Here is a 26543-nt window from a genome sequence, read left to right as displayed (position 1 = left end):
TTTCAATGCGAATAAATGTTAGAAAAGAGTTTTAAGAACCTCTCATACTATGAGTGTAACTTGTGTTACACTCATAGTATGAGGCATGTTTGCGTTTTATTTGTACCTTTTTACTTGTATTTTTATCTGTAGAACTAATCGATACCTTTTTATTGTAAAAGTTCAAGTTTGCAGACAGAAAGTATGAATGAAATGAAATTATTGTATATATTTACTTAATAATTAAAAAAAACCTTAAGTATCTGTCCGAAAAGTCCGCTACACATTTTAGACACTTCATGAGAAAATTTAGACAATACTATAAAATTAATAATTTTCCTATAGTTTACATAAATCTAACAAAAATATATCTGGAACATAGGAAAATAGGTCTGCAAGAACACTTGATAGAACAATATTGCAACCTGCGTTTAAACTCTTAGTTCGTAGTTTATGTACAAATATAACTTAAGAGTGAGAAATTGTGTAGAATCTTCAACACGCGGCTATAACACAAATTGGCGAAAAATTAAACCGTTTTACTAGCCACTTGATAGAAAAGTCCTAGCCTATATTGTTATACCGGGGACGTTCATTTGCGTGCCCCGGGGAGGTTAATCAAAGTTGAAGAACACGACGTCAGCAGAAACTAATTTGATCTAAAGTTGGCGTGTTCACGGCCAACTTATTTGCCTTACTAGTTATCCTTAATACAATACATAACATTGTTTTGGCCAAATAGGCCTAAATTCCCAAATTGCCGTAATAATATTGATGATATCTAAATAAATTGATTATGTACTTCTATTTGAATTATTTATTTGCGATTTCGAGATTAAAACATCACGCTACGCGGTGTATTATCATAACACGTACCTGATTTCACAGGTTTTTATATCTTAATTGTATTTTCAAATATAATAAAGTATTAGCGCATAACACCTTTGAAAACCATAAAACATTTTGCGTATTGTAATACTTGCCAAATAACGAATTATATTTTTTCAAACCTATTAAAATAATGAACATTATATTAAAAATATGTCCAATTATTTGTGCACATTGTGACTAGAGGCTAAGAAAAAGGCTGCATGATTAAAATAATAACAAATGGCGAGATTCATGTAAATTACGAAATTTCGTACATGAACATTTTTGAAGCCTTATAACTGGTTCAATATCTGTACATTTAAACACAAAATAAATAAAATACCATCTATAGGCATGTTTGTATGTACAATATATAGAGCGGAACATATAGATATATTTGATTAAAGCAAGTGTCGCTAGTTAACCCCTGTGACCGAAATTCAGTCGAAACTTTGATTAAAAGGCTTAAACGCGCTCTACCTTGAAATATGGAGCGCATCAACCTGACTGAGCACCGGCTATTTTCTCTACCTACGTAGTTAATTTCAAACAATACGATAGAGTTTAAACTCTGAAATTGGTCATGTAGACACGTTTCGCATCAACGACTTTAGTTGGTTTCAACATAAATCTAAATAAGATTTTACCGTATATATATAGATATTTTTCCAAACATATCTACACGCTTTTGAAATTATATAATTAAGCAACCAATAATTATCTCTTTTATGTATCTATATACTGTATATAATACTTATACAATGTCATATATGCCCATTAATAATAAACAATCTATCCAGTTTTTCCTACCCAAGATCATAATTGGACAATGTCTATTACGAAGAAAATTTCAAATACTGATTGTTGGTAAGCAAAACATGGGATAGATTGATTATTAATGACGGGCGATAGGTAAACTTTTTGCCTCTACAAACGTCCTTTTAAAACAGTTATCGATTTTGTACGATCCATTCGAGAAAAGAAAATCTTTCGTTTTGTTTTTCTTTCATTCGAGAACCGGTCTCATTGGCGTAATAATATAAGATTTGAAAATCCTTACCTTTTTCGACTTTCCATTCTTCCTAAGGAGCTTGGCGCAGCAGAGTCCCCTGGTGTCGGGCAGCGGCGCCGGCGGGCGGCGCGGCCAGCACAGCCGCTTCGGGCTCACCGCCACCGCCGCCTCACTTCGTGCCTCCTCCTTATCTTCACACATTACTCCTCCCGCTCTCCCACTCTACGCTACCCACGAAATCCCACAACCAAGATACCGATGCTTTATGAGAACCTCTGGCATTGTTTCTCCTATAAAACTACGATAACGCTATCTCGCTCAAATATATTATTGGAAATAGCAAATTCTTTATTCTACTGCAATGCCGTTTGAGTACAAAAATAGCCTAATTTGAGTTAAGTTCGACAATTTTGTACTTTTATTATTCTAGATCTATAATTGAGCTGTGGGCTATCTTATTTCTATAAGTAACTTTCGTAACGTCCGATTAAGCATCTGAAACAATGAAACAGTCAAAGTTATAAAAACTTATAATTTATAAATTACTTACTTATAGTATTAATCATTAAGATCCATTTACACGTATACCCAAGAGATATTTTATAAAAATATGTATACTTATTTATAACTCAAATAATACAAAAAAGAAAACAATATTTAAAAATGAAATATGTATAAAATCTTTGTTAGTGCCTTTTTCAAAATGTGGAGATAACACTGAATTTATACGCAGATACCACACATACGAGTATACACTCTTACGTGCAAAAAATTAAAAATAATTCTGTAAAAATCAGTTACAGTACTAATTAGCTAATTCTTGTAGTATATAATTAATCCGCGAGTAAAACCAGCGTGGTTTATGCTTTGCATTTTCACTTTGAAATTTCTTCAAGTAATATTACCACCTGAGCATGGTCCGTTGAATATTTATACAGCAGAGTGACGAGCGGCAACTCGCCTGAGATAATTATCGAAGCTCATTGAATTCTTTTAGAGATCTTCGTTGCCTTAATATTCTCGACAGGTTTCCGAGGACCCGAAATGTAATTAAGATGTAGGTACCTGTATTTTAATAATTAAGAGAGGAAAAACATCACTATAACTTTACCGCAGGTTTTTTTTTAAATAGACAAATATTACTCGTATTACTAATTTTTTAATGACTAGAGACACATATTAATAAATAGTTACTACGCTTGAGATTCGTGAATTAGTTCATCATTTGTTTTAAATCGAAATCCAATTGTAACCTGACATTACAAAAATAAATTATTACTTAACTATACCTTAACTATATGACTAAATAAGTAGGTAAATAAGTAGATACACATATTATGTGTCTACGCATTACGTAGCATATTATGCTGTTATCGTATAGTTTAGTCTGATGACTGGAATCTATATATGATAGAATGAACTACCTGCATTTTTTTATAATATAGGAGTAGCAGACGAGCATGCAGTCCACCTGACGGAAAGTAGCTGCTGCCACTCATGGACATCTGTAATCAACCCCAGATAGGATTAGATATTCCTACCTGAGGTTGGCCATACATGCGCCGCTACCCCTGAAGACTAACCTGGAACGCCTCCAAAAGTATGTCTCCCTTATCACAACAGAAACAGAACACTACAGCGCTTAATATTGCTGTTATGAGGCAGAAATAGATGTGCCGCCGGAGTCGAACTACATTTGTAGAACCGTTTGGTTCTACCACCATTTTGTCATAACCTTGATCAAATACCGTATATTGCCGGAAGCCTGCGATATACAAATTCATTTAAAATAAATAACTTTCCGAGTTTTACGCCAGCACAGTATTTAGGAAGTTCCACTGAAATGCTGGATTCATTTCAACAGCTAATATCCCATTCTGTTTGTCTTTCGAGGCAATAAAATGACTTTTATGCAAATCATACGAATTCTATACATTTTTGATGAGCTCTTCCCTGACATACCCGAAGCATTTAATTAATATATTTTCCATTAAAACTTTTAAGTTTTCCAATCTGCTGATTATTACGTTTTTGTTTTAACAATGGGGTTGTTTATTATGATGGATGGGGAAATCCATTATAAAAAGGAAATTTCCCTACGATTAACTTGCCGTGTGTCGTGGCTTTGTTCACCTATTTGGAATAATAGAAATTTTTGACAAGTGTACTATTTTAAATATTAGCAAATACGTTTAAGGGTTATCGTAAAACTCTTCGAGATTCGAGATCGGCGGAGACACCGCCACGACTATTATAAAACCAATAACAGATAAAGAATCCCGTTGTACATAGAATAGTAGAATTATAATTGATCTGTGGTGAAAAATATCAGAGGTATAAAATTGTAACGACGCCGCCAACTCGAATATTCTATAAATTTCTAAGTACCCACATGAATTTTACGGCTCAATGGTTTGAGCTGCCCTTTTGTTTTCGATATACATAGATTAAAGTCAAAGTATCGTATGTGCCTGTAATATAAAACCTAATGTTTTTTCATGCGAAATGGAAGGGTAAAACTTATATAACTTTTTGAATAATTTACGGAATAATATACGGTTTCTCACTTGACTGAACGAACAAAGTTGGTTTTGTTGAAATATTTACACCAGTAATTCACCCTTTTAGGCAAATATAATAACATTTACGATATTTAAAACCCAGGGTTGATGAATTTCAAGTTTTGGTTACATTAACAAATAGTAGGTACCCTAAGCCTTTTGTTCCTGTGAAAATATGTTTTAGCTAAAAAATAATGTACGTACATATTATGAATTGCATAATTGTTATTATAAAAAAAAGAGAAAACCGGTTTTTGACAAGATTTTCTTCATATTTTTATGTATTTTGTATTTTGAGCTATGATTTTGTACACGTTAACGTGGTGTAACTCCACTTATTAAAAATATCCTCACTCAATTAATTATAAGAATAAAAAGTTAATTTAAATTAGGTTTTCATAGAAACTCATAGGTATTATTATGTAAAGTTAAGCCAAAGTTAGGCCATATCAAGTATCTAGGCCTCCCTTTTCAAAGGAAGAAACTTGTATGTAGCCAACAGAAAAACATGAAAAGGGTTACAGCTCCAAGGTAATATTCGTATATTGAAGGCCTTATTTACAATAACAGTTTTATCATCAGTTTTATAAATCAAAACAACTTTGAAATCAAAAATGGAATTTCCTGTATTTGAAATATGCCAAACGCATCCGTATAACTTATTATAGCGCTTTTGAGTGACAACCTGACAGCCCTGTCTACCCCTAACAAAGTTTATTGACACGAGTGTAGGTACACGAAGTTTTTTCTATTTTTTTGGACCTCGTCGCAATAGCGTGTAATAAACCACTTTAGACTAGGGTAGAAGCCTTTAAAAATAATAAAAAGTGAAATAAAATTGTAGTAGGATGAAACCCATTAGAAAAGGAGGGGAATATTATAAAAATGAAGGGAAAAATAATTTACGGGCGATCTGAGGTCGGGGAGGGGATGGGGGTGAGTCTTTAAGGGTAAAAAACGGTTTTTCTCGATTTCCGGCAAAACTAAAAGTCCTATCGAAAAAAGTCAAATGGCAAAGTTGTAGGTAATAAAAAGATCTAAAACTTTTGTATTTACACTTTTTTCACATAACCTCAAAATTTATGTGAAAAATTCAAAAAACCAAGTTTTTGGTTTTTTATTTTTATCTTTTACAAAAAAATTTTTTTTTTAACGAAATTTGGCGAAAACTTACCTTTTTATGTCCCAAATACGCTGTAATTTATTTGATTAAAAATATTTATTTTTTCACCTTATTTTGAATTAATATCGAAAAAACACCCTAATTTTCAATCGAATACTCACCCGTCAAAATTAAGTTTTCGCCAAATTTCGTTAAAAAGAATTTTTTTTTGTAAAAGATAAAAATAAAAAACCAAAAACTTGGTTTTTTGAATTTTTCACATAAATTTTGAGGTTATGTGAAAAAAGTGTAAATACAAAAGTTTTAGATCTTTTTATTACCTACAACTTTGCCATTTGACTTTTTTCGATAGGACTTTTAGTTTTGCCGGAAATCGAGAAAAACCGTTTTTTACCCTTAAAGACTCACCCCCATCCCCTCCCCGAGCTCAGATCGCCCGTAAATTATTTTTCTCTTCATTTTTATAATATTCCCCTCCTTTTCTAATGGGTTTCATCCTACTACGATTTTAATTGGTTTTAAAAATTATCGACCCTGGTCTACTTTTATAGTAAAATCAAGCACATTTCATGCTAAAGCGACATGTCAAACAAGTCTGAGAGGGAAGTAAGGTACTAAGAGGAAAAATTAGCTGTGCATTGTTTATAGCAGCACGACGTACAGTACGCCTTAATACACATGAACTGTTTGACTTTGATGTACCATACAGCGTACTTGAAAAGTAGAAAAAAGTTGGAATGGGGTGCTGAGTAAAAATTAAAATGAATTTTATATAAAAACCTTACCAATTTTTAACATTGATATAAGTTTAAGTAGTGGGTTTTGTTTTTCAGAATTTTCCTTTTCTAAGTAATTAAATAAAGAAGAGCTCTCACAACGTAGAAAGCATGTTTATCCCTATTACTAAAAATACAGTTTTACTTATTATTTCCTAAAAAAAATATAGAGAGAGAAAATTTTTTCATACCTACGTATTATTGTGTGTTCCAAAATTTATGATTTTTTTACTTGAACTTATCCAGTACACTTAAATGTATGTATAATACATTTGTCTGTCTTATTTTCAGTGTTAAATTGAGTACAGTCCCATCCAATATTTAATTTATGAGCTTAATGATAAACAATATTAAGTTTGAATCAAATTAATAAAACAATACAAAAACAGAAACTTCTACATGCTAATATTTACTTACAAAACACTGTCTCAAGAAAACTGCTACGCCGATGCAGGAATCTTGAACACTAACAATGCGATTAAACTGTCCAAGCACTTCCTAAAATAGCTTAAATTCTATACAGGAAAAGCTATCGAAAGTAAGTTCGCTGAAAGTTCGTAGCGCGGGTACGCTACGAAGCGCTACGCCGCACCGAGAGCCGCGAGCGCTCTGACCAAGCTGGTAAGCGACGCCCGCCTTATATGCTACGCCGTAGCCGCCCGCCTTAGCTCCCCTTCTACCTCCTAGTCCACGTACAATTCCTTCCCTCGTGTCGGCAGAAATAGCCTCTCTCCTCGTAAACAAGAATGGTGTTTTATTGCTAAACGGATTTTCTTGTGTTACGCAAGAAAATGTATGAACCCTTCTCAGTTCATAACAATTAGGCTAAACACTCGTACCTAACATAACTGTTTCTTTTTATACCTTCTCTGGAAAGATATTGTTCTTGACTTATATAAAACGTAGGTTTTGCTTATATTAGGGCGTCCATCATTTGATGGCATGCCAATAGAAGGTCCTCTAACCTCTATGAGAAAATCCAATAACTCATATAAAAATATAAAGATGATTATTTAATAAGCGTATTACGTATATTTTTAAGTTTTAAATGAAATGTCATGTTACTCAATGGGCGAGCGACTTTCAATATTACATCGAAGTTTTTTAATATCTCCTCTATAAAAGAGATAATCGATTGCTGAATATAGCATTTTCATCGTACCATAATATTGCAAAAAGTTATGACACAATTTGACCTTCCAACTTTACGAACTAAATTAGTTTACCTAACAGATATCAAAACCAAAGGAGGCTGGGACACAGATTTTCTAAACGATCCTCATACTCGTAAATACCGTTTTATTAAAACTTCACGATCCTCAATTCCGACCCACACATAATGTTGAAGTTTGTCACTTCACCCAATAAGTTATGTTACAATGACATATAACAAGTTGTAAATTACCTATATGATGCTGCTTTCATAAATGAATTGGGTACTTTGTATTTCTTATTTCTAGTTAACCTGTATAAATACTACCAGTATCAGACATTAAATTATTATTATAACAATATTAATATTAATAAAAGTGTCTTCTGATTATGTATTTTGATAGTATTTTTACTACGTGTAATTATCGAAATACAATGATATTTTTATGTACATATCATTGTCCTATCTTTTGCAAAGGTCCACTACTATCTTATTATGTAATTAGATTACTATCTGAAACTACCGCCAATGAGCGTAAAATAATAAAAGAAATAAAATCATGAGGAAGCCAATATCAGAAACCGCCTCCAATATCATACAATGCTATCTGATATTTAAACCGTATATTTAAATCTATGAAATATATCGTAATTTATGACTAGTAATCGTAAAGGTTCTTTACCTGTAAGTATGACATAAAATTATAGTGAAGATATGATTAAAAAGAAATAAATGATAGGTATTATCAATTAATAACTGCATAAAAATAATTTCGATTAAATATTATATTTAACGAATAACACGTGGTTTAATTCAGCACATAAATCATAAACAATACTAAAATATATTGAAATATAATGTCTATATTATAAATTATAAATCCGATATCCTATTTTCATTTATAACTCGATGGTAAACGTACATCAAAAGTATAAATGAGGCTGGAATAGGAGGAACAAGATAATATCTATCTACTTACTGTTGCTATTCACTCGCGCGTCTTGCGAATCACATGTTGAATTTCATAAATTCAATCAAATGTACAGCACACTCACTATGTAATACCACAAAGCACATTAAAAACAAAACGTTTTAATATCACGTACAAAACTGTTTGTTTACATAAATCTGATACAAAACATACTAAAATGTGTTGTTTGGGCGGGCTCACGAGCGCCAGCTAGCGGCGAGCGCGTCAAACTACCTCCAGGGCGGCAAGGGGTCGCAAGGGTGCCAGCTGTGGGCATAGGGCGTCTCGCTCGCACATATTGTCCCTTAATAGGTTCAGCCCTCTATTGCGTTACGCAAAAACGGCGCTTTTATCAATGACATAGGAGATATAATATAAGTACGAAGCTTACGCTAGGCGCCTCCGGCCCCTCGGAGGCTGCGCGTAGTGGCCTTGAGCGAGCCTGATGTTTTCATCCCGTGTGCGTAATAAAGCGTTTAGGGAGGGGACGAATGACTTATTCTTAAGGATTTATTGATGTATCTCTACAATTAATTCTGCCAGATTTTGGCCCTCGAATTTGTTGGGTAGGTACGGCAGATGTTGTGTCATTTACATAATTGAAATAAAACTAATTTGTACAATACTTTGTCCGTTGTAAAAATAAATAGGATCTGAGGATAAAAGATACAGGTACGTTACTATTTAACACGAGTAAGAAATTATTTAATTAATTATTTAAGGGAAATAATTTAATTTTACAATTATTATTTATTATTACAGAAAGAATAGACAAGTGATTACGAAAATAGGACAAAGATGGTATTCACTGCTCATACGAAGAGGTCTTGTGGGAGACTCATAAAAAGTTTTGAGTAGAAAATTACATTATATTATATAAATGAAAAAGCTACTATATTATGACATTTTATTCAAAAATAATATAAGTACAAAAGTAGCTTTATTTAGCGCAACAAAGTTTTGTAATGTAAAGCACTTTATTACCGGTATGTAAATTATAAAGCTAAAGTAATAAAAATATGTATTCAAATTAAAACATTCACTATAATTTGCTTAAATGATTCAACAATTTGCCAACAAATATTTTGCAATTAAATTTTGTACAATGTTTATGTATATTTTTTATTTTAATTTGTACATCATGAAAGTAAATTAACCAATGAGCATTGGCTGTAATTTTCCAGAATCAAGCAGAGCCTTAACATCGGAGCCTCCTCCAACACAATTGCCATTGATGAACACTTGGGGTACCTGAAAAAAGCAAAGTTGTATCTTAAAATATATCTATAACATATCATGGTGTTGATAACACTAGTTTTCAGAATTGGTTAACAGATTTAAATAAAATTTTGTGTGTGTAAGGGCTTCAGTTTGAAATATAGCACAGAAATTCACCCATCTACACTAATATTATAAAGAGGAAAACTTTGTTTGTTTGGGTGTAATGAATAGGATTAAAAACTACTGGACCGATTTTAAAAATTCTTTCACCATTCGAAAGCTACATTATCCACGAGTAACATAGGTTATAATTTATATGAAATATATTTGATAAATAGATTTTGAGGCGGTACAAAGTTTGCCGGGTCAGCTAGTGTGATATAAAACTATATTCTTTTGTGGCAGTACAACATCTCCACACTATTACATAATTAAGGACTTGAAATGTGATCCATTTTTCATAATCATCATTTAGTTATGTTTTAGTACAAGGACTTAACCCTATATATAAATGAATATTGTACGTTTAATCAAATATTTTATGAAAGTAAAACAGGCAATCTTTACAAGTATGTATGGTGTAAGAGTATCTAAATATTTTTTGTCTCTTTTTGTTATTTCATTAGTGTTGCAATTATCTGAATAAAATGTTTCTTTATTTCTTTCTTAAATTCTAGATGCATGGTTAGTGAATCAGACAAATTACAATTTATATTAAAGATAAGTAGTTGTTATTCTCACAGTTTGAAATACAAGTCCACAATAGATTGCTGCAACCAGTTATAGTCTGCGCCAAACTGCTAGTCCGCTCTGAATATAGAAATGAATCGCGTCGCCATAGCAAATTTTATGACTACACCTGCTCGCAACATCTTCAGGTTACTAGCGGATTGTACCAATAACTGAAGTGTATGGGAAATAGTTTTCTGGTTATTCGTATAACATATAATTGTCATAAGATAAAAATCTATGTCAGATATTCCACAACATAGTCATACTGTGGACATTATCACTATCCAAAATTTTGTAAACTTTATTCTAGGTCAGTTGAGTGATAAGAAATATTAAATATTTTTATTTTGAATGTAGTTTAATTAAATGTGGCTTTTAAGTTGTATTTATCAGAAACACTTAAACAATCTTATCTACCACATTTTTACCACAACAGTTCTTTCAAATTATTTTTACGAACAGAAACAAATTAATGAAACAAGCATACATTTTTTTTTTACAATCTTAATGGATGCTATGTTAATTACACATTATTGTGCAATAATATATTATTATATCGATACCTTAATACGCAAATCAGCCAACTCCACTTTTTGTAAAAATGTTTTTTTTATTTATTTTCATAGTATATGGTGTTGAACAAAATAAAAATAAATAAAAAAAAAATTTACTGAAAATTACTGATTTTCACCAAATTTTATATCCATATTCAGTAGGTCTGAGAATCGGCCGAAATTTTTTATACCCCTAAGTGATAAGGGTTGTTCACCCTTAACATTTTTTTTTATGGCAACACAACGTTTGCCGTTCAAATTAATTAGTTTGCCATACTTTTCCACTATACTAACATACTACTTTACACGGACTATCTTTGGCATTGTTTACATCATTATTATTCCTTTATTTATTATATTACTTTATTCTTATTCACTTTTTTCCATCAAGCTCCCATATCTCATCCCTAGCATGTTTTATTGAAGAAAACATTTACATGGTCATTGTCATAATTTTTTAATTTATTTTTCATTTATTAAACCAGTGTCAATATTGGTGGCATAATATTTATATTAAGATACTTGAAACAATATGTATTATGGATTATAAAAACCTCAGGGGATCCATGCTAATACCAATAATATTATAATCCCTTTAAGTCATTATGGTTTTGTGATTGGTTTTGACTGTAATACTGTAAAACACACATACCAAATTACACATAATAGGTAAATACTCATAATGTATGTACAAAACATTTATGACTACAGGAAAACCAAATAATGTAACACACAAGATGAATAGGTAAATATATTACACAACTTTATAATACTTTAATGAAAACAGTAAAACTGAACAAATGTACCTATAGGTACAAAATTTTTAGAAAATTCAAATTGAACGTGAATACTTACAGTCCGGAATCCTGTTATGTGAGCCAAATTCTCCTGGATTGCAGTTCCATCATCACGCTCATCCAATTCATACACTTTGATGGGTTGCTTCACCTTATTGAAAACCTGGAATTCACAGTTTATATTTTGAATTTTACATTAATATTGTACAAGTATGTGATTTCACTTCAGAGGCACCTTTATCATAGTAGCTCTGATATTTCTCTAGTGGAAAGGTGTAGTAAGGTAGAGCCATTTATATAAGGTGTGTCAAGTGAGTTCTCAAGAGAAGCAAAACATTTGTGACCAACATTAGTAAGACTTCAATCCTATCTAAGTGGCAGTGGCCAGATTGATTTACAACTATGTATTATAAAAAAGACAAAATAAGTTTATATGATAAAAATACACTAGATTTTAGAATATGAGATATAATTATGTTCAGACTTAATATTTACAAATAGATAAGTGGAGGAAAATATGCAGGGATCACCTACAAGATATTTGATATTTATTTCCTAACTTGTAGGACCATAATAATCCCTATTAATTCTAAAGCTCCTCTTTTTATTATATTTCTAGATTGAAATCAATTTTAATATGGTGCAATTTGAACATGGACATGAGAATTTTAATTTTTATGTACTTTTATTATAGCTCTAATCTTGATCTAATGTTTTATTAACTAAATGATTATCTCTTTCTTATATTGATTTATGATATGAACAAAGTACAAATGATAAAAGAATATAATAAATATAACGGTAGACGGTGACAAGTTCAAAAAGCGGCGATTTCCAGTTGTAAGAATAATGAGTGATCTCAACAATGAGTAATCACTGGAAATATAACTTATTTTAAAATAATAACCAAAAAACTTACATCTTTAGCCAGCTTGCAGTAGGGGCAGTAAGATTTCGAAAATACGACCACCTTTTCCTGGGAAACGGCGTCTTTGATGAATTGTTGGATATCAGTTGAATTCGCCATTACGGATGCACGACTTGCTCTGCTGGTTAGAGATCCCATTAAATTTAAACTATACGAAAAAAAATGGTCCTTTATACCGACATTTGTGACATTGACAATTTGGTAAATTTGACAATTGACAATGACTTTGACGCAAGGGTCATAGTGCTGCCATCAAAATATTCAGTGGATCGTTCTTCCTGTACTCGGAATCGGATAGTATGAACATGTTATAACAATGTGTATCGTTTTGATATTGAGCAATTTAATTGCAATACTTAATTTTCGAAACAGGAAAAATAATGTCTTTAATTTTAAGGTGAAATTCAGCATCGGATGAAATTGTCTATGACCCGGTAATCGGATTCTTATATTTACAAAATAAATGACATACGATTATTCAGACGCAGCCAAAGAGTAAAATTCAGGAAGTCACAGCTTAACTTACATTCTTTGCCATTTTGCAATTAATTTAATGATGTTTTAAAACTGTGTTATAATGCGTATACTGTTTTATAAATAAAAATATATCTACATATGTTACATGTCACGACAGATGGTATAAATACATGATGCATAGGTGTCTTATAAGATAAGATATATCTAATTTATCGATAGAAATCATAGACCTAGTTTTTTTATATGTACTGAAATGATCGATTGCTGTCGCTTAAGGTCAACATAAGGCCCTATTTATTCATGAATTTTATTTGATTTCATAATTTTGAATTTATGGTATTATAGGTATAAATAATACATATACTTACCGAAAATATAGATTGGTTATTTATAGACATAATGTGGGAATTTTAGATTCGAACACGATGTTCAATAATTGAAGATGTGTCCGACTTATAAGTAGGTTACAAAGTTTGGAGACCATAAGCTTACATGAAGGTCTGGCGGAGAAGAGAAGAGATTTATTACTAAGAAAATAATGAAAAAAAAATGGAAGGCTATATAAATGTCCAACAAAAAACAACACAACAACGGCTTAATTTATAATAATTGATTTGTATATGGGGTAGATGCCGACTGGCACCGTAAAAACCGCGAAAAAGAGCAACAAGTCGATAACTGTGGATTATATAAAAACGCTCTGAATTAAAATCTTGTGTAAAAACTATTTTTCTGTGATGTAGGTACCTACTTTTCAAAATATAGTTATTATCTAATACTAAACTATATGTAACTACCAACTTAATATACAATATACATACCTAAGTTCTTCAGGTTACATAGGTTCCTGCATTGTTATACGAAATACAGCGAGTATTTAGCGTATCAATTATGTAGCTTGTTATTACTTCACGCCATTGTAATGTCGAATGGGATCGACTGCCGCTCAACATTTCGTAGCAAACGGTACAATCAAGAATGCACCGTTAACTAATTACAGGAGCTTCTTAGACACGCAATAAACAGAACGTGTCACTTGTATAATTAGTTCTAAACTGTATATTAAGTGGGCCACCCGACCACTCGGGTCGTCGTGTGGGTTAACACTCGTGTAATGCACCCATCAGATAAATTGCTGAGCCTGTAACATCACTAACTTCGGACAATTTTTCAGACAATGAATGAATGAAAGAATTAAATTATAGTTAACTTCCTTATTTTTTTTAAGATATTTTATAAGTCTAAAGCTAAGGCTAAATAATTTCTTGACGCGTTCTCTACCTTTTTTTTTGTTTACGAGGGGGAAACCTTCAAAAGGTACCCGATAACGTGGGAGCGACGCCGGGTTATGTGGGATTTTTACCGCACTAAATCCCCCCGGTGGCCGTCCTCGGCGCTTGGTGGAGAACTCCGGGATCTTCGATGAAACACAACCGGGGGACGCGTTCTCTACCTACCAAGTCTTGGTGATTATTTGAAATGGATGAATTTAAACCAAATAATTAAATAAATATATTGAACCAATTTAACAAATGATTTAAAAAGTAGTCATAGCTTAGTGGTTGAAAGGCGGTCTCTCAATCGAGAGGTCCAAGTTTCAAAACCAGACCTCGGATTTTCAAAGTTATGTTATTAATTAATTATTAACAGTTGTTTAATGGTGAATGAAAACACCGTGAGGAAACCTGGGAGAAGGTGTGTGAACTGTGAAGTCTACCAATTCGCACTTTACCAGCGCGGTAGACTATGGTCTGATCATTCCCATTCTGGGAAGAGACCCGTAGTTAGCATTGCAATAAATAAACACATGCTATACATAATGAGTGAGATTGTATAATATCAATATATATTTAACACCTATCAACCAATTTAAAAATAAAGAAAATTTAAATCCACGTACATAATTAGGTCAACGTGCAGTGATAATTAAAAATCGATCAGTTCTTTAAAAAAGCGCGTGACATTTTAAGGTACAAAGGACACACGGATAATGGGGGCTATAAATTCCAGTATGCCACTTCCTCGGTACAGTGAATGTTTGTCTAAGATGTTTTGAAATCTATCCGAGCCACCTGTAGACGGCTACACGGTGAGCGCAAGTCCTTGTAATGTGAAATTACGACACATGGTTAATTAGCTATAAATACTCATTATATTAACTGTATTAAACGTATAATAATATTTTATATACTCTTTTTTGCCTCACGAAATGGATAAGGAGGGTTTTAGCTAAAAAACTTAATCTATCTTTGACACAGTTACAGATAAAATTTATTGAATTAAATAGGTAATGCATATGAAAATATTTTTATTTGTTATGTGCTCAAACTTAGACAAGCAATCCTATAGACTGCTAATAAGCGATCATTTATTTAGCAAAAAGTTTGATCGCGGGCCAAATCGGTGTTTCAATTCTAGTTGTCACAGATAAGCGTGTTACAAGACCAATATCATTTGTAGGGTTGTTTTAACATCTAACCGTCATTAATATTACCAGAAATTACCATTTTCTCAGTAGGAGCCCATTTGGTTACTTTGTCAATGTCAACAACCTAGTTCTCACGTGATTATAAAATGGAAATAAAGTTATCTGGCTTATCTTATCAGCGTAAACATACTCGTAGCACAAAAATGTCTTAAGATTCTTGTCCAAACATTTTACTCTATAAGTACTCGTAGATTAGGAGTTAGAATAGATAACGATTGAGATTAGATCTTATAGCTTTAAAAAACCTAAAAATGTATAAGGTAGTTTTCAGTCAACTGATTTTGATGCAGTTTTCTTTCGTTCTGAGTAGGTAGAAAGGCATGTAATATTTATAAAGATATGTTGAGGTAAATAAATAAACTAGTAAGTAATCATCTTAAAAAACACACAACCTCATGATTAAATAACAGGAACCTCTAGTGTTATGGTTATATACGAAAATATGGGTACACCCTACTGGAACAAATAATTAAATTGCCTGCTCTCTTTTTCCAATTCTGAACCCCCTCGTTTCTACATACGTATGTCGTATAGTGTCACTGAAATAATCACATCTATTACTACATACACAGTTAAAAGTAATTACATTTTCGATTGCTAAATATAGGTTTGATGCATGTATCATCATGAACGACTGCGCTTTGTTTCGGCTAATAAAGCGAGGAACAATGGCTTATTTATTTCTCCACGCTTCAGAGCACAAAGTCGCAACACGTGAGGGAGCGGTCTGAGTAGGTACACCCTTGTGTCTGTAATCTCGGGACTAGAATTTATATTGGATTAGATGATAGAATCCTTTGTGGTTCGACTCCTGAGGCACCGTCATATAATAGCAGTGTTTAGCACTGCTGTGTTCTGGTTTGTTAGGAGACATACTTTTCTGAAGCGTTCCAACTTAATCCTAATGAGTAACCTGGGCAGAGCCCGAACGAAGTTGGAGATTCTGGAGTCCTCGGCGTAGCGCTAAGGACATGAAGCTGCATGTGAGGGTTTAAGTGAATTAGAATTCCACATAAACTGAAGTCGCTTGCACGACACCCATCCGGTTTTAAAGGATACCTCCTCATCAACAAAAAATTGCACCAACAATAAAGTATAGATTTACGGTATATTCCAATCAATGAAAGCAACTGAAAAAACGGAATCCAACCGTCTAGGTTACCTAGACCGCCAAGCCGATTTCTATAGAAAGACGAGAAAGTAGAAACGGTATTGTAGATTAACAAATAAATTATATTAATTACATTTCTACGGTAATAGTCTACCGAGAGGACTTTATATAGTTACTTGAATAATATATAAACAATGAAACGATTAAAAATAATACGAGATAAAAGTTAACATTTGAATTAAATATAATACCTACATAGACGTTAATTAAGTTCCGTTTTCTGTAACTAAATATATTTGGGATTGTGTTACAAAAGGAATGAAATGCCGCTATATGTTTAGATGGAAAATTATCTATTATTTCTAAGAAAGGGACGCCTCCTCACCGAACTGTTGGTAACCCTAGTTCTGACGTATGACTAGACAACAGCAATTTGTATATTGTAAAACTAAAACAAATCCGATCACACGTTTCATATGAAAGTTATCACTGCAATTTCGTCTGCCACCGATGCACCTGCCTTAAATTCTTACATTTGTTTTCCGCGATTCCTTCACTCGGAACAGAATTTATAGATAGGAATATTGATCTCTATATCTTTCAATATCAACAACAATATTTTTGAAGGTGTAGAACCCGGTCAACTCCGACGGCACTACCGCCTAATAACAGTATGTGTTAATCGTTGCTGTGTTCTGGTTTGAAGGGTGTGGTTAGGGAGACATGCTTTCCGAGTTCCAGCTCAGTCGTCTGGGTTAGCGGCGCATCTGTGGCTGATCTTAGGTAGGATCTAATCCTATCTGGGGTTGATTACAGATGTCGATGGACAGTGGCCACTTGTCATCAGGTAGACTGCATGCTCGTCTGCTTCTCTTATATTATATAAAAAAACAATATGAGTTAATTTGTATTATAAGGTACTTATACTGAAGTAGATAAGTAATAAAACTGTTATTTTAATAATTATATCTCGTTTCATACTTCATTTCTAATCATTATCTCATTTCAGGAAAACATTTATGACTCACAGTATTTGCATATTTTAAACCTAGAACAAAAGGTAGGTATGCAAAAGTAAAAGTAGGTTTCAAAGTGCTCGACTAAAGATGTCGCAAAAATGGAAAGGATTAAGCTTAAAATATATTACATAACCGCACGTAGTGTGATACGTATAGTAACAAGTGTTTTAGAAAAAAAATTAGAAGAAAAAATTAACTAAGTTAGTCATAACTTTTGAAATGGACTGTGTAATTAAGATGCTTATAGCATATGCAACGTCGAAAAAAAGGAATTCAAGACACTCTTCCGTTTATTTCTTGATATACCCAAAGTCACCTTCGCTATCAAGACGAATCTGATGATACTTACCTTACATTCTTAAATCCATAGTCCATAGTCCAAAACATAACTTTGGTTCAACCACAGTCATGTAAAAATATGTATTTTTAACTATAAAACGGTACCATGTGCAGCAAATACATATGTGTTCTTACTTTAAGGGCAAAACCCATACAATTAACCATTAAAGGTTTTGATATAAAAATATGATTGTTTCACTGTTGTTCTAAAATTGTATAGTCGAACGATACTCTACCACCTGAAATATGTACAATATAATTAATTTTACACATTATATAATACCACCAATCGCCACCGCCACCCCTATTTCTACCTAATAACAGCAGTGTTAGGCGCTGCTGTGTTCCGCTTTGAAGGGTGTGGTAAGGGCGATAGACTTTTCCGAGGCGTTCCAGCTTAGTCCTCAGGGGTAGCGGCGCATCTGTGGCCGACCTCAGGTAGGAATATCTAATCCTATCTGGGGTTGATTACAGATGTCCATGGGCGGCAGTAGCCACTTACCATCAGGTGGACTGTATGCTCGTCTGCTACTCTCATATTATAAAAAAAAAAAACACATAGCAACAAGTATATACAAATAAATACTGATATGCCGACAAGGTCTTAAATGTTGCAATTGTAATAACTGATTAGCATACTTTACCGTTAATTGTAATAGTTAGTTTAAAGAACATTTAAAGTGCCTTGACACACCCAAGGTAATCGAAATACCTCTTTTACTAGTGTGTTAGGTGTCCTTATCACTTGAAATAATAAACATTTACTCCTACTTGGTATTGAAGTATAGTGTAGTAGTTTTACATAATTATATTGGTACATTATCTTAATAGAAGTGAAGTGAAGGTGGTAGAACCCTTTATGGTTCGACTCCGGCGGCACCACCGCCACACCTATTTCTACCTAATAACAGCAGTGCTAGGCGCTGCTGTGTTCCGGTTTGAAGGGTGTGGTAAGGGAGACAGACTTTTCCGAGGCGTTCCAGCTTAGTCCTCAGGGGTAGCGGCGCATCTGTGGCCGACCTCAGGTAGGAATATCTAATCCTATCTGGGGTTGATTACAGATGTCCATGGGCGGCAGTAGCCACTTACCATCAGGTGGACTGCATGCTCGTCTGCTACTCTTATATTATAAAAAAAAAAATTAATTATGTATGAACTTAGTGATTCATCACAGACCATACGTTATCACTATTAAATAATTGATTAATAAACTTGAATAGAGTATATATTATTATTGAAAAAAAACCGATTAAATAAAAATATAGCCTATGTCACTCACGATTTAGACGAATCGAACGACACCTCATATATTAAAATCCGTCAAGCCGTTTGGGATGCAGGGCTTGTCGAAGAATAAGAAATACATAGAGTCGAAAACATCATTATCCGCAACCGGGTAATCATTTAACCAATTCAAGTTTAGGTAAGGGAGATATACTTATCCGAGGCATTCCAGCATAGTCCTGAGGGGTACAGGCGCATTTGTAGGCGACCTCAGGTAGTACTCTAATTTATTCTGGGACCGATTACAGATGTACGTACATGGGCGGCAATAGCCACTTACCATCAGGTGGACAGTGTGCTCATCTGCTACTCTTAATTAAATTGTAAAAAGTAAATCCATTCAAATTAATCTGCTAAAAAAACAAGAAAGTTTTACGAATACTTTTCAAAGTAACAATAACTACACTACAGTAGTAATAAATGTGCAAAAACTAATTAAACAATATTATTCACAGACATTGTTATTTTATTTGCAGTAAATATACACGTTTGGTTAAGAAAATATCGAAACTAGTAGTAGGTATTGTTGTCACGTAACTACCTACCTTGAACCTGAATGAATGTACGTGTCTTATAAACAAGGCTCAAGTGAACATTGTAAGGTCATTTTAAAATGTGTAATCTATCCATAAAAATCTATCTGCTTCTATTTCAGGACGTAGAAATAATAACAGCAGTGTTAAACGCTGCTGTGTTCTGGTTTTAAGGGTCTTGTAAGAAGACCTACTTTTTGAGGCGTTCCGATTTAGTCCTCAGGGTAACGGCGCATCTACGACCGACCTCACGAATACCGGGTTGATTACGGATGTCCATGGGCAATAGTAGCCACTTACCATGAGGTAACTGCGTGCTTGTCTGCTAACCCTATAGTTATAAAAAAAGTTAGTAAAATACGGCTTCGTCTGTCCTTTCTGTAACACATATCGTCGTGGAATAACAATATGAGTATGTGTTGCGGTTTACAGCATCGATTCCTTGTCGACCACCGTCTAACCGCAAGGATAGTACCTAACACAAAAGTAGAGTCTAACGGAGCACTGATTAGTTTTATGTTTCATTCTAGAAAATTTTCAATAAGGTAAAGTCACCTATTTCCGCGGTATTTTCACCAAAACTAGAAAGAGCGTCAGATATGAAGTATTTACTACGGCTTAATAAGGAATTAGATAATTTTATCAGAAGCTTCATTATCTGTACTCTTGAAATAGACTCGACATTTTACGATTAAATATTGATTTAAATGTGTATTTAAAATAAATATGAACCAAGTCAGAAAGCCCTAATTCCGATGTAAAAATCCTTATTCCGAGGTATTTGGCTCCTAATTCCGAGTATACAAAATAAGGGAGTGAAAGAGATAGAACGACTGCTACATGGTGTATAAAAATAAATGTTATTTATTGAATTTAGTTTAAATTTTGATTTAATTTTTTTTTTATTATAAAAGAGTAGCTTTATCAAAAGTGTTCTTAGCTATGATTAAAGGGAAGCTGCCGAAATAAAACTTTTTTACAGTATAGTTTCTTGACTGGTTAATTTTACTAATGTAGGTATATCATGTATTTTTTAAACTGCAGTAGATTCGTATATCTGCAATACAATTTTGGACATTCTTCTTCGTGTACTTTATACTAGGGTTTATTATCGTACACCAGAAATAATAATAATATGGAATATCGTCATCAGGTTTATAGAATTATTTCGTTTTGAGTAATTTAATCAAATGAAAACGTCGTAAAATGTTCTAGTTCTTATTTAAATAGCTATTAAAATCGTATGACAATGTTAATTCTTCATTAATTAGGATTAAGTGAATTACTGATACAAACGATATATGTGTTCTTAAAAACCGATGAAAACTTTAAACCCTGTATAGTATTTTGCGGCTATGCCGCGGATTAATGTGCCCATATAACCTAATTCCGATTTATATACATCGGAATAGCGTTACATAACTAAAAATCACGTTTCCAAATTCCGATTATTAAATAATAACAGACTTTTACACAATTTAGAGGCAGAAAGATGCTTTATTGAAATATGTATATAATAATATACAATACTTGTTCAATATTCCATTGATATCTGGATAAACTTCATTTTCTCTCCTTAGTTGTCCCATGGAAGAAATTAGGAAAGTACATAAATAGGTCATCTTTGATATTATATAATTAGGTAATGCAGTACAATGCTGTACCTCGGAAAATGATTTCGATATTAATTGAGTATTAAATTTATCAAATTCGAAGCAAGACGTGCTTATTCATAAAAACATCTAAAAAAATTGAAATTAAATACAAGTCTATGAAATTGCTATTCCGTGGTATACCTCGGTTTTAGGGACAGCCCAAAATATTTGGCACCTAATGCCGCTGTATTTTTAAACTTATTTTTACTATTATCTGTTAAGAAATAAGCAAAATATTTAAATGTTATCGATTCCATATATAATCAATATAATGTTTTCATTGAAACACTATCAAACATATGCATATTTATTGACAAAATCACTATTTGAGAAATCGTGACATTCACGTGCAAGAGGCCCAAAATGTATGAAGCATGCGTTTGATGGAGGCACTAATGCAAAACTATGCGATTATTTAAAAAACCATACACATAATACTCTTACGGTAGCCATATGACGATAGAGAGATAAATTATCTATTAAATAACATACCTTTCAGTAAAAATGATTTTGTAAATAGTTTATAAAAGTCGTTTTTGTAAATACCACGGAATTTGGTGCCAATTTCAGAACCCCTCGGCATTAGGTGACTTTACCTTAGTTCAGTCTATAATTAGAAACCTGCAATTTATCTACAAGGCCGAATGTATACTTTTAGAATTTAGTAATAATAAATAAATAATAAAATTGATATTAAAATTTATGTTTGAACAGTGAACATTGCAGTATACTCAACTGTGTTTATGTTGAATTGCAATATGTCAGTTATTTTGAAATTTCAGCTACCTAATTGTTTCAATTTTATTTTATTTCTATACACCATTAATTAAATTAATTATATACATAAAAAAATATTTGAAAAAGGAACATGCGCAAATCTATTCGAATCTATTCGAGTCTATCATACTTGCTAGCCCAGCTAGATATAAATATGTTTCAAAAGTAGTCGCAGAACTTTTTCTTTTCTATGCCTAATGAATACAATAGTTTCTCTACTCTGCATTTATAGTATGTAGCATTACTAACGTTTAATGTACAACTATAATAGGAACGAAAGCTTAATTCCATTCTACCATCCTACATTCCAAATTTAAATAAACGAATATCACTGACGGATATACGGAAGTACCGGTTTATTTTTAAATTCGGAAACGGTCAAAAGCGGCCAGTGTAAGTACACGTATAAAGTTAGCAGAGGATTAAAATATTAGGTGTCAATCCGTGGTACCTTCCTTCCGCTGTGTCGGTCAACGGAAGCGTGCGTGACTCACATGTTGGTACCTTCCATTGTCTATGCCACGCATCTATCACATCATAAACTGTGACCAGCCATTTATGCGATGGTAATGAGAATGTTATTCACAAAAGTTATTGTCCACTGGAAAAATCCTCATTGTTATTGTCTGCAAACGGTGTGCCATCGACACTTAACAATCTAGAATGATTTGTGATTTTTATGATATCTAAAAGTATAAAAAACTATTGTTTCTTTTTTATTGTTGTCTCCGTGATATGTATAAAATTTTTAGCTCTTTATAACAAGTAAGTATTTATTATGAAGTGTGGTATATTTATATATTTTCCAGTAAATAAAAAATGTTGTAACTTTATTTTCTAGACAAGAAACTGCAGAACTTAACCGAACATAAATTCAATTGAATTAGAGTATCTATATCAAATTAGGATGCATCGCCTAATTTTTCATTTCCATGACTTATTGCGTATGTTATTTCATTCAATTAACATATTGTTAGTAAGTAATTAGCTAGATACTTAGAAATTCCGTCTTATATTTAGACAAGACGGTATCAGTAGGTCAATAAAAATCGCAAATAAATTCATCAGTTTATTTTACAAATAATATTGAGAGTCGTAGCAGCTGCTTCGTAACTTAAATATTTACAACTTATGCGTCTAACTTATTTTAGCACTTAGGAGTAAACAGCAGGAATGAATATAAATACTTATTGTCCAATGAAGTGATCAATAGCCTAACATAGTCTTATGACATCACAAATAGTTTCCGAGGAATATTTTTCCTATCGTACGTTTTGTCAAGTTTTGTCACATAGGCATGGTAAGTTTATCTTATTATCTCAGCCGTAATGGACGGGACCATCTAAAATAACCTACTGAGATAAAACTGGACAAAGAGAGCATAGTTTGTTTATGGAGAGCTAAAGAATAAACATTTATGAAAACTGTTAGCGCAACTTTAAACTTATTAACTTATTCTTTTTAAATACATAGTAGATATCGAAATGACTTTGTACAATAATTTCAAACAGTCCTTTCCAATACTTAACAATAGTAAATGCGCAACAAGCCTCACAAAATTAAAGCACAAATTAATTAATTACTACATCTAAAATTTAATATCATTTTTCGATATCGTCAGATACATGTGATTACATTATGAGATACTTCAAGTTGGCGATAAATAAATAATACGAGTAAATGAATTATATATATGAGTAACATTTAATTGGATTGCATACAAGGACGTTATAAAGTCTACGGATTTAACGTTCATTTATGTATACAGACATTGAACGTTTCAGACACAGGTTGTGGCAGACAAAATCACATTTCTCTATGATCTATATTTCTTACAATATTGTTGTCTAGTAGGGTCAACTTTGTACATAAAACATTATTTCGTCTGCTTCGGCCCTTGTCTGACACGTTCAATGTCTGTAGATTTAAACAGGGCCTTAATAGTAGTCCCTTTGTATATACATATTAAAGCTATTTATGCAACTGGATGTAAAGATGGGTGAGTGTGCTATACACTGTGCAAGATGCGTGGATGCGGTCTTGAGTCAGACGGATGACTCGAAATGAGAGCTCGGCACCGTTACATACACTCGCACTAATGCAGGGGATATGGCCATTTAATCGACTCCCACTAACTAAAACTGGTCTGACTCATAAATACGGCGGCCGTGAAGCAAGGACAACAAAAATAAAAACAAAAAATCACTAAATATGAAAGTTAGGTGGAACTCTTTGTGGCTCGGCCGTGGAGGCACGACCGCCACACCTATTTTTGACTAAGCAGTAATTTTTGAACTGCGATCTGGTTTAACGGGAGTGGTAAGGTAGACTCGCTATATAAAAGCGTTTAACTCGATCCTCAGGGAAGATCTATCTATATAGCTATATGATGGATCTTCAGGGAAGATCTATCAGGAGTTAATGACAAATATTTATTAACGGAAATGGCCACTTAACAAAGTGGACTGCCCAGTTGTTAATTGTAATACATAATACATATTTTTCACTGTCATAGGTTTGCGGATACAAAGATACCACGTAAATGCGCCCTAAACATAATTTGAAACGCTTTCTAACTCAAAGTCTACAGACAATAAATTAACTCGATATCACAAAATGCATACTCGTAGCACACAAGCTAAGGGCGGCACGCCCGACCGGCGTGCTCGGCCATGTCTGTCCATTGTAAGCACGTTGTCACCACAACTTCGTTAGAATCAATCTTTATCACGCAATAACTCTGATTTAGCACTTTTCTCGGTACCATTGAATGAAAAGTTCGGATTATCCTTTTGTTTGTACGCTTTGTCCAACTTTGCAGAAGGGAGATCACTGTCCTGAGGCGGGGCTGCCGTTATAGTCGGCACGGGAGTCGGTTCTATATTCTCACATCTGCAAAACTCCTGCAACCAACGTTCCGAATTGTAGGACGGCCCTTCCCCTCCTAATTCCGCCGGTAGAATATCGAGGGGCAGAGAGTCGTGCAATGTTGATAAATTGTTTCCATGGAGCACTATTCGTTCACGCGTCTTCGCTTTCAGATATGGTTTTATGACGGCCAGTGCGGTTTCCACGTACCACGGCTGACCAATGAAGTGTATACTTTTAAAACGCACCGGCATGCAATCTTGCAGACAGTCGATCATTAGTTTCAAAACTTTCGGTTGTAAACTACACGATTGCTTGAACGTGAATTCAGTCCAGTCGACAATAATAACATATCCATTGGCTTGATTTTGCACATCTGCGAGGGTGCGTTCCAATGTGAGTAACAGAGCTCTGTAGACAGATAGCAGAGGACAGGCATGTGGAGTCCAATTAGATGCGAACATGAGGAGCACGCACCGGCCGCGGCGGTCTCGTTGTGCCAGCACCCCGGGAAGTCCATCCGCCAGAGCACGCAGCACGCCACCGTCCGCCGTCGCCCACAAGTCCGGGTGCTCCCGCCGATATTGATGATAACGCACTAATAACTCGAAACTTTGCTGCACATCGTGTTTGCGGGCATACAAAAACCGCCGCAAGAAATTGTCGTCTTGACATCGACTTTTGTCTCGTAGGGCGAGGTTGAGACTCGAGTCGACCGCTTCCTTCAGGCCGTCGAGCGCGCGTTGCTTGTCGCCGTCGGTGAGCCGCTTCCTGGGCACGTCGCAGAGACGCTCATTCTGCATCTGGTGCAACCGCCAATCGTATTCAGCATACTCGTTCATGTCTGGCAAAGGTATGAGTCATGCGGCCTTTCACCAGGGAGTCGCGGTGTTGCGCGCGCGCCGCTTGAGCTCGAGGCCGACTGCGCACCGTGTTCGCTTCGCGCGCCGCCGCCATCGCTGTCCGTTCATTAAACCGAATAGAGCCTCGTTTACATTACTCTCCTCGTGCATTTTTGCTACCAGTAAATTTGAATGAAATTTACTTTGCTTTGAAAATATTTTGGTCTATTCGTACATACTGCTTTGAAATTTGAACTGCGGAATACTGATTTGAATTTGAAAAATACAACTATTATTTTTCTTTTAATATTTTAGTTTCTCCTAATAAACTATATTGTTTTCTTACAATTTGTGGATTAGTAGGGATTGTCAAATTTATATGAATTAATAAGTTTAATAATATTTGCAACGGACAATTATAAACTATATGAATATAATCATTTTCATAGTTATTCTATGTCATTTGCCATAATC

At 33.7% G+C, this 26543-nt stretch overlaps 3 protein-coding genes across 3 annotated transcripts in view; all 3 read right to left on the bottom strand.

The window, feature by feature from the left end:
* Nucleotides 1–2062, bottom strand: part of LOC140753789 (uncharacterized) — a 71631-nt gene extending 69569 nt beyond the window's left edge. The window contains exon 1 of the mRNA XM_073088572.1: nt 1910–2062. Within this exon, the coding sequence (XP_072944673.1) occupies nt 1910–2062 (153 nt within the window). The remainder of the gene's footprint in view (nt 1–1909) is intronic.
* Nucleotides 2063–9337: 7275 nt separating this feature from the next.
* On the bottom strand, nt 9338–12870 carry LOC140753990 (uncharacterized). Its single transcript, XM_073088885.1, has 3 exons — nt 12668–12870; nt 11807–11911; nt 9338–9695 (listed from the first exon to the last, which is right to left on the bottom strand). The coding sequence occupies exons 1-3, from the start codon at nt 12812–12814 to the stop codon at nt 9597–9599; spliced, it is 351 nt and encodes a 116-aa protein (XP_072944986.1). The 5' UTR covers nt 12815–12870; the 3' UTR covers nt 9338–9596.
* Nucleotides 12871–23415: 10545 nt separating this feature from the next.
* LOC140753728 (clavesin-2) lies at nt 23416–26167 on the bottom strand. Its single transcript, XM_073088495.1, has one exon. The coding sequence runs from the start codon at nt 26067–26069 to the stop codon at nt 25077–25079; it is 993 nt and encodes a 330-aa protein (XP_072944596.1). The 5' UTR covers nt 26070–26167; the 3' UTR covers nt 23416–25076.
* Between the last annotated feature and the right edge of the window lie 376 nt (nt 26168–26543).

This window comes from Epargyreus clarus, unplaced genomic scaffold (assembly GCF_041222505.1).
Source record: "Epargyreus clarus isolate Ecla_fem2 unplaced genomic scaffold, WU_Ecla_fem_2.2 ptg000027l, whole genome shotgun sequence".
Lineage (NCBI taxonomy): Eukaryota > Metazoa > Arthropoda > Insecta > Lepidoptera > Hesperiidae > Epargyreus > Epargyreus clarus.
This window is presented reverse-complemented; position numbering and strand designations above follow the sequence as displayed.

Bases quoted from the DNA above. Each gene is read 5' to 3' on its own strand.
- LOC140753990 (XM_073088885.1), bottom strand. From the start codon at position 12,814: ATGGGATCTCTAACCAGCAGAGCAAGTCGTGCATCCGTAATGGCGAAT. The intron at 11,912-12,667 runs GTAAGTTTTTTG...TGTGAATTCCAG, and splicing joins ACTGCAAGCTGGCTAAAGAT to GTTTTCAATAAGGTGAAGCA. The intron at 9,696-11,806 runs GTAAGTATTCAC...TGCTTTTTTCAG, and splicing joins ACATAACAGGATTCCGGACT to GTACCCCAAGTGTTCATCAA.
- LOC140753728 (XM_073088495.1), bottom strand. From the start codon at position 26,069: ATGAACGAGTATGCTGAATACGATTGGCGGTTGCACCAGATGCAGAAT.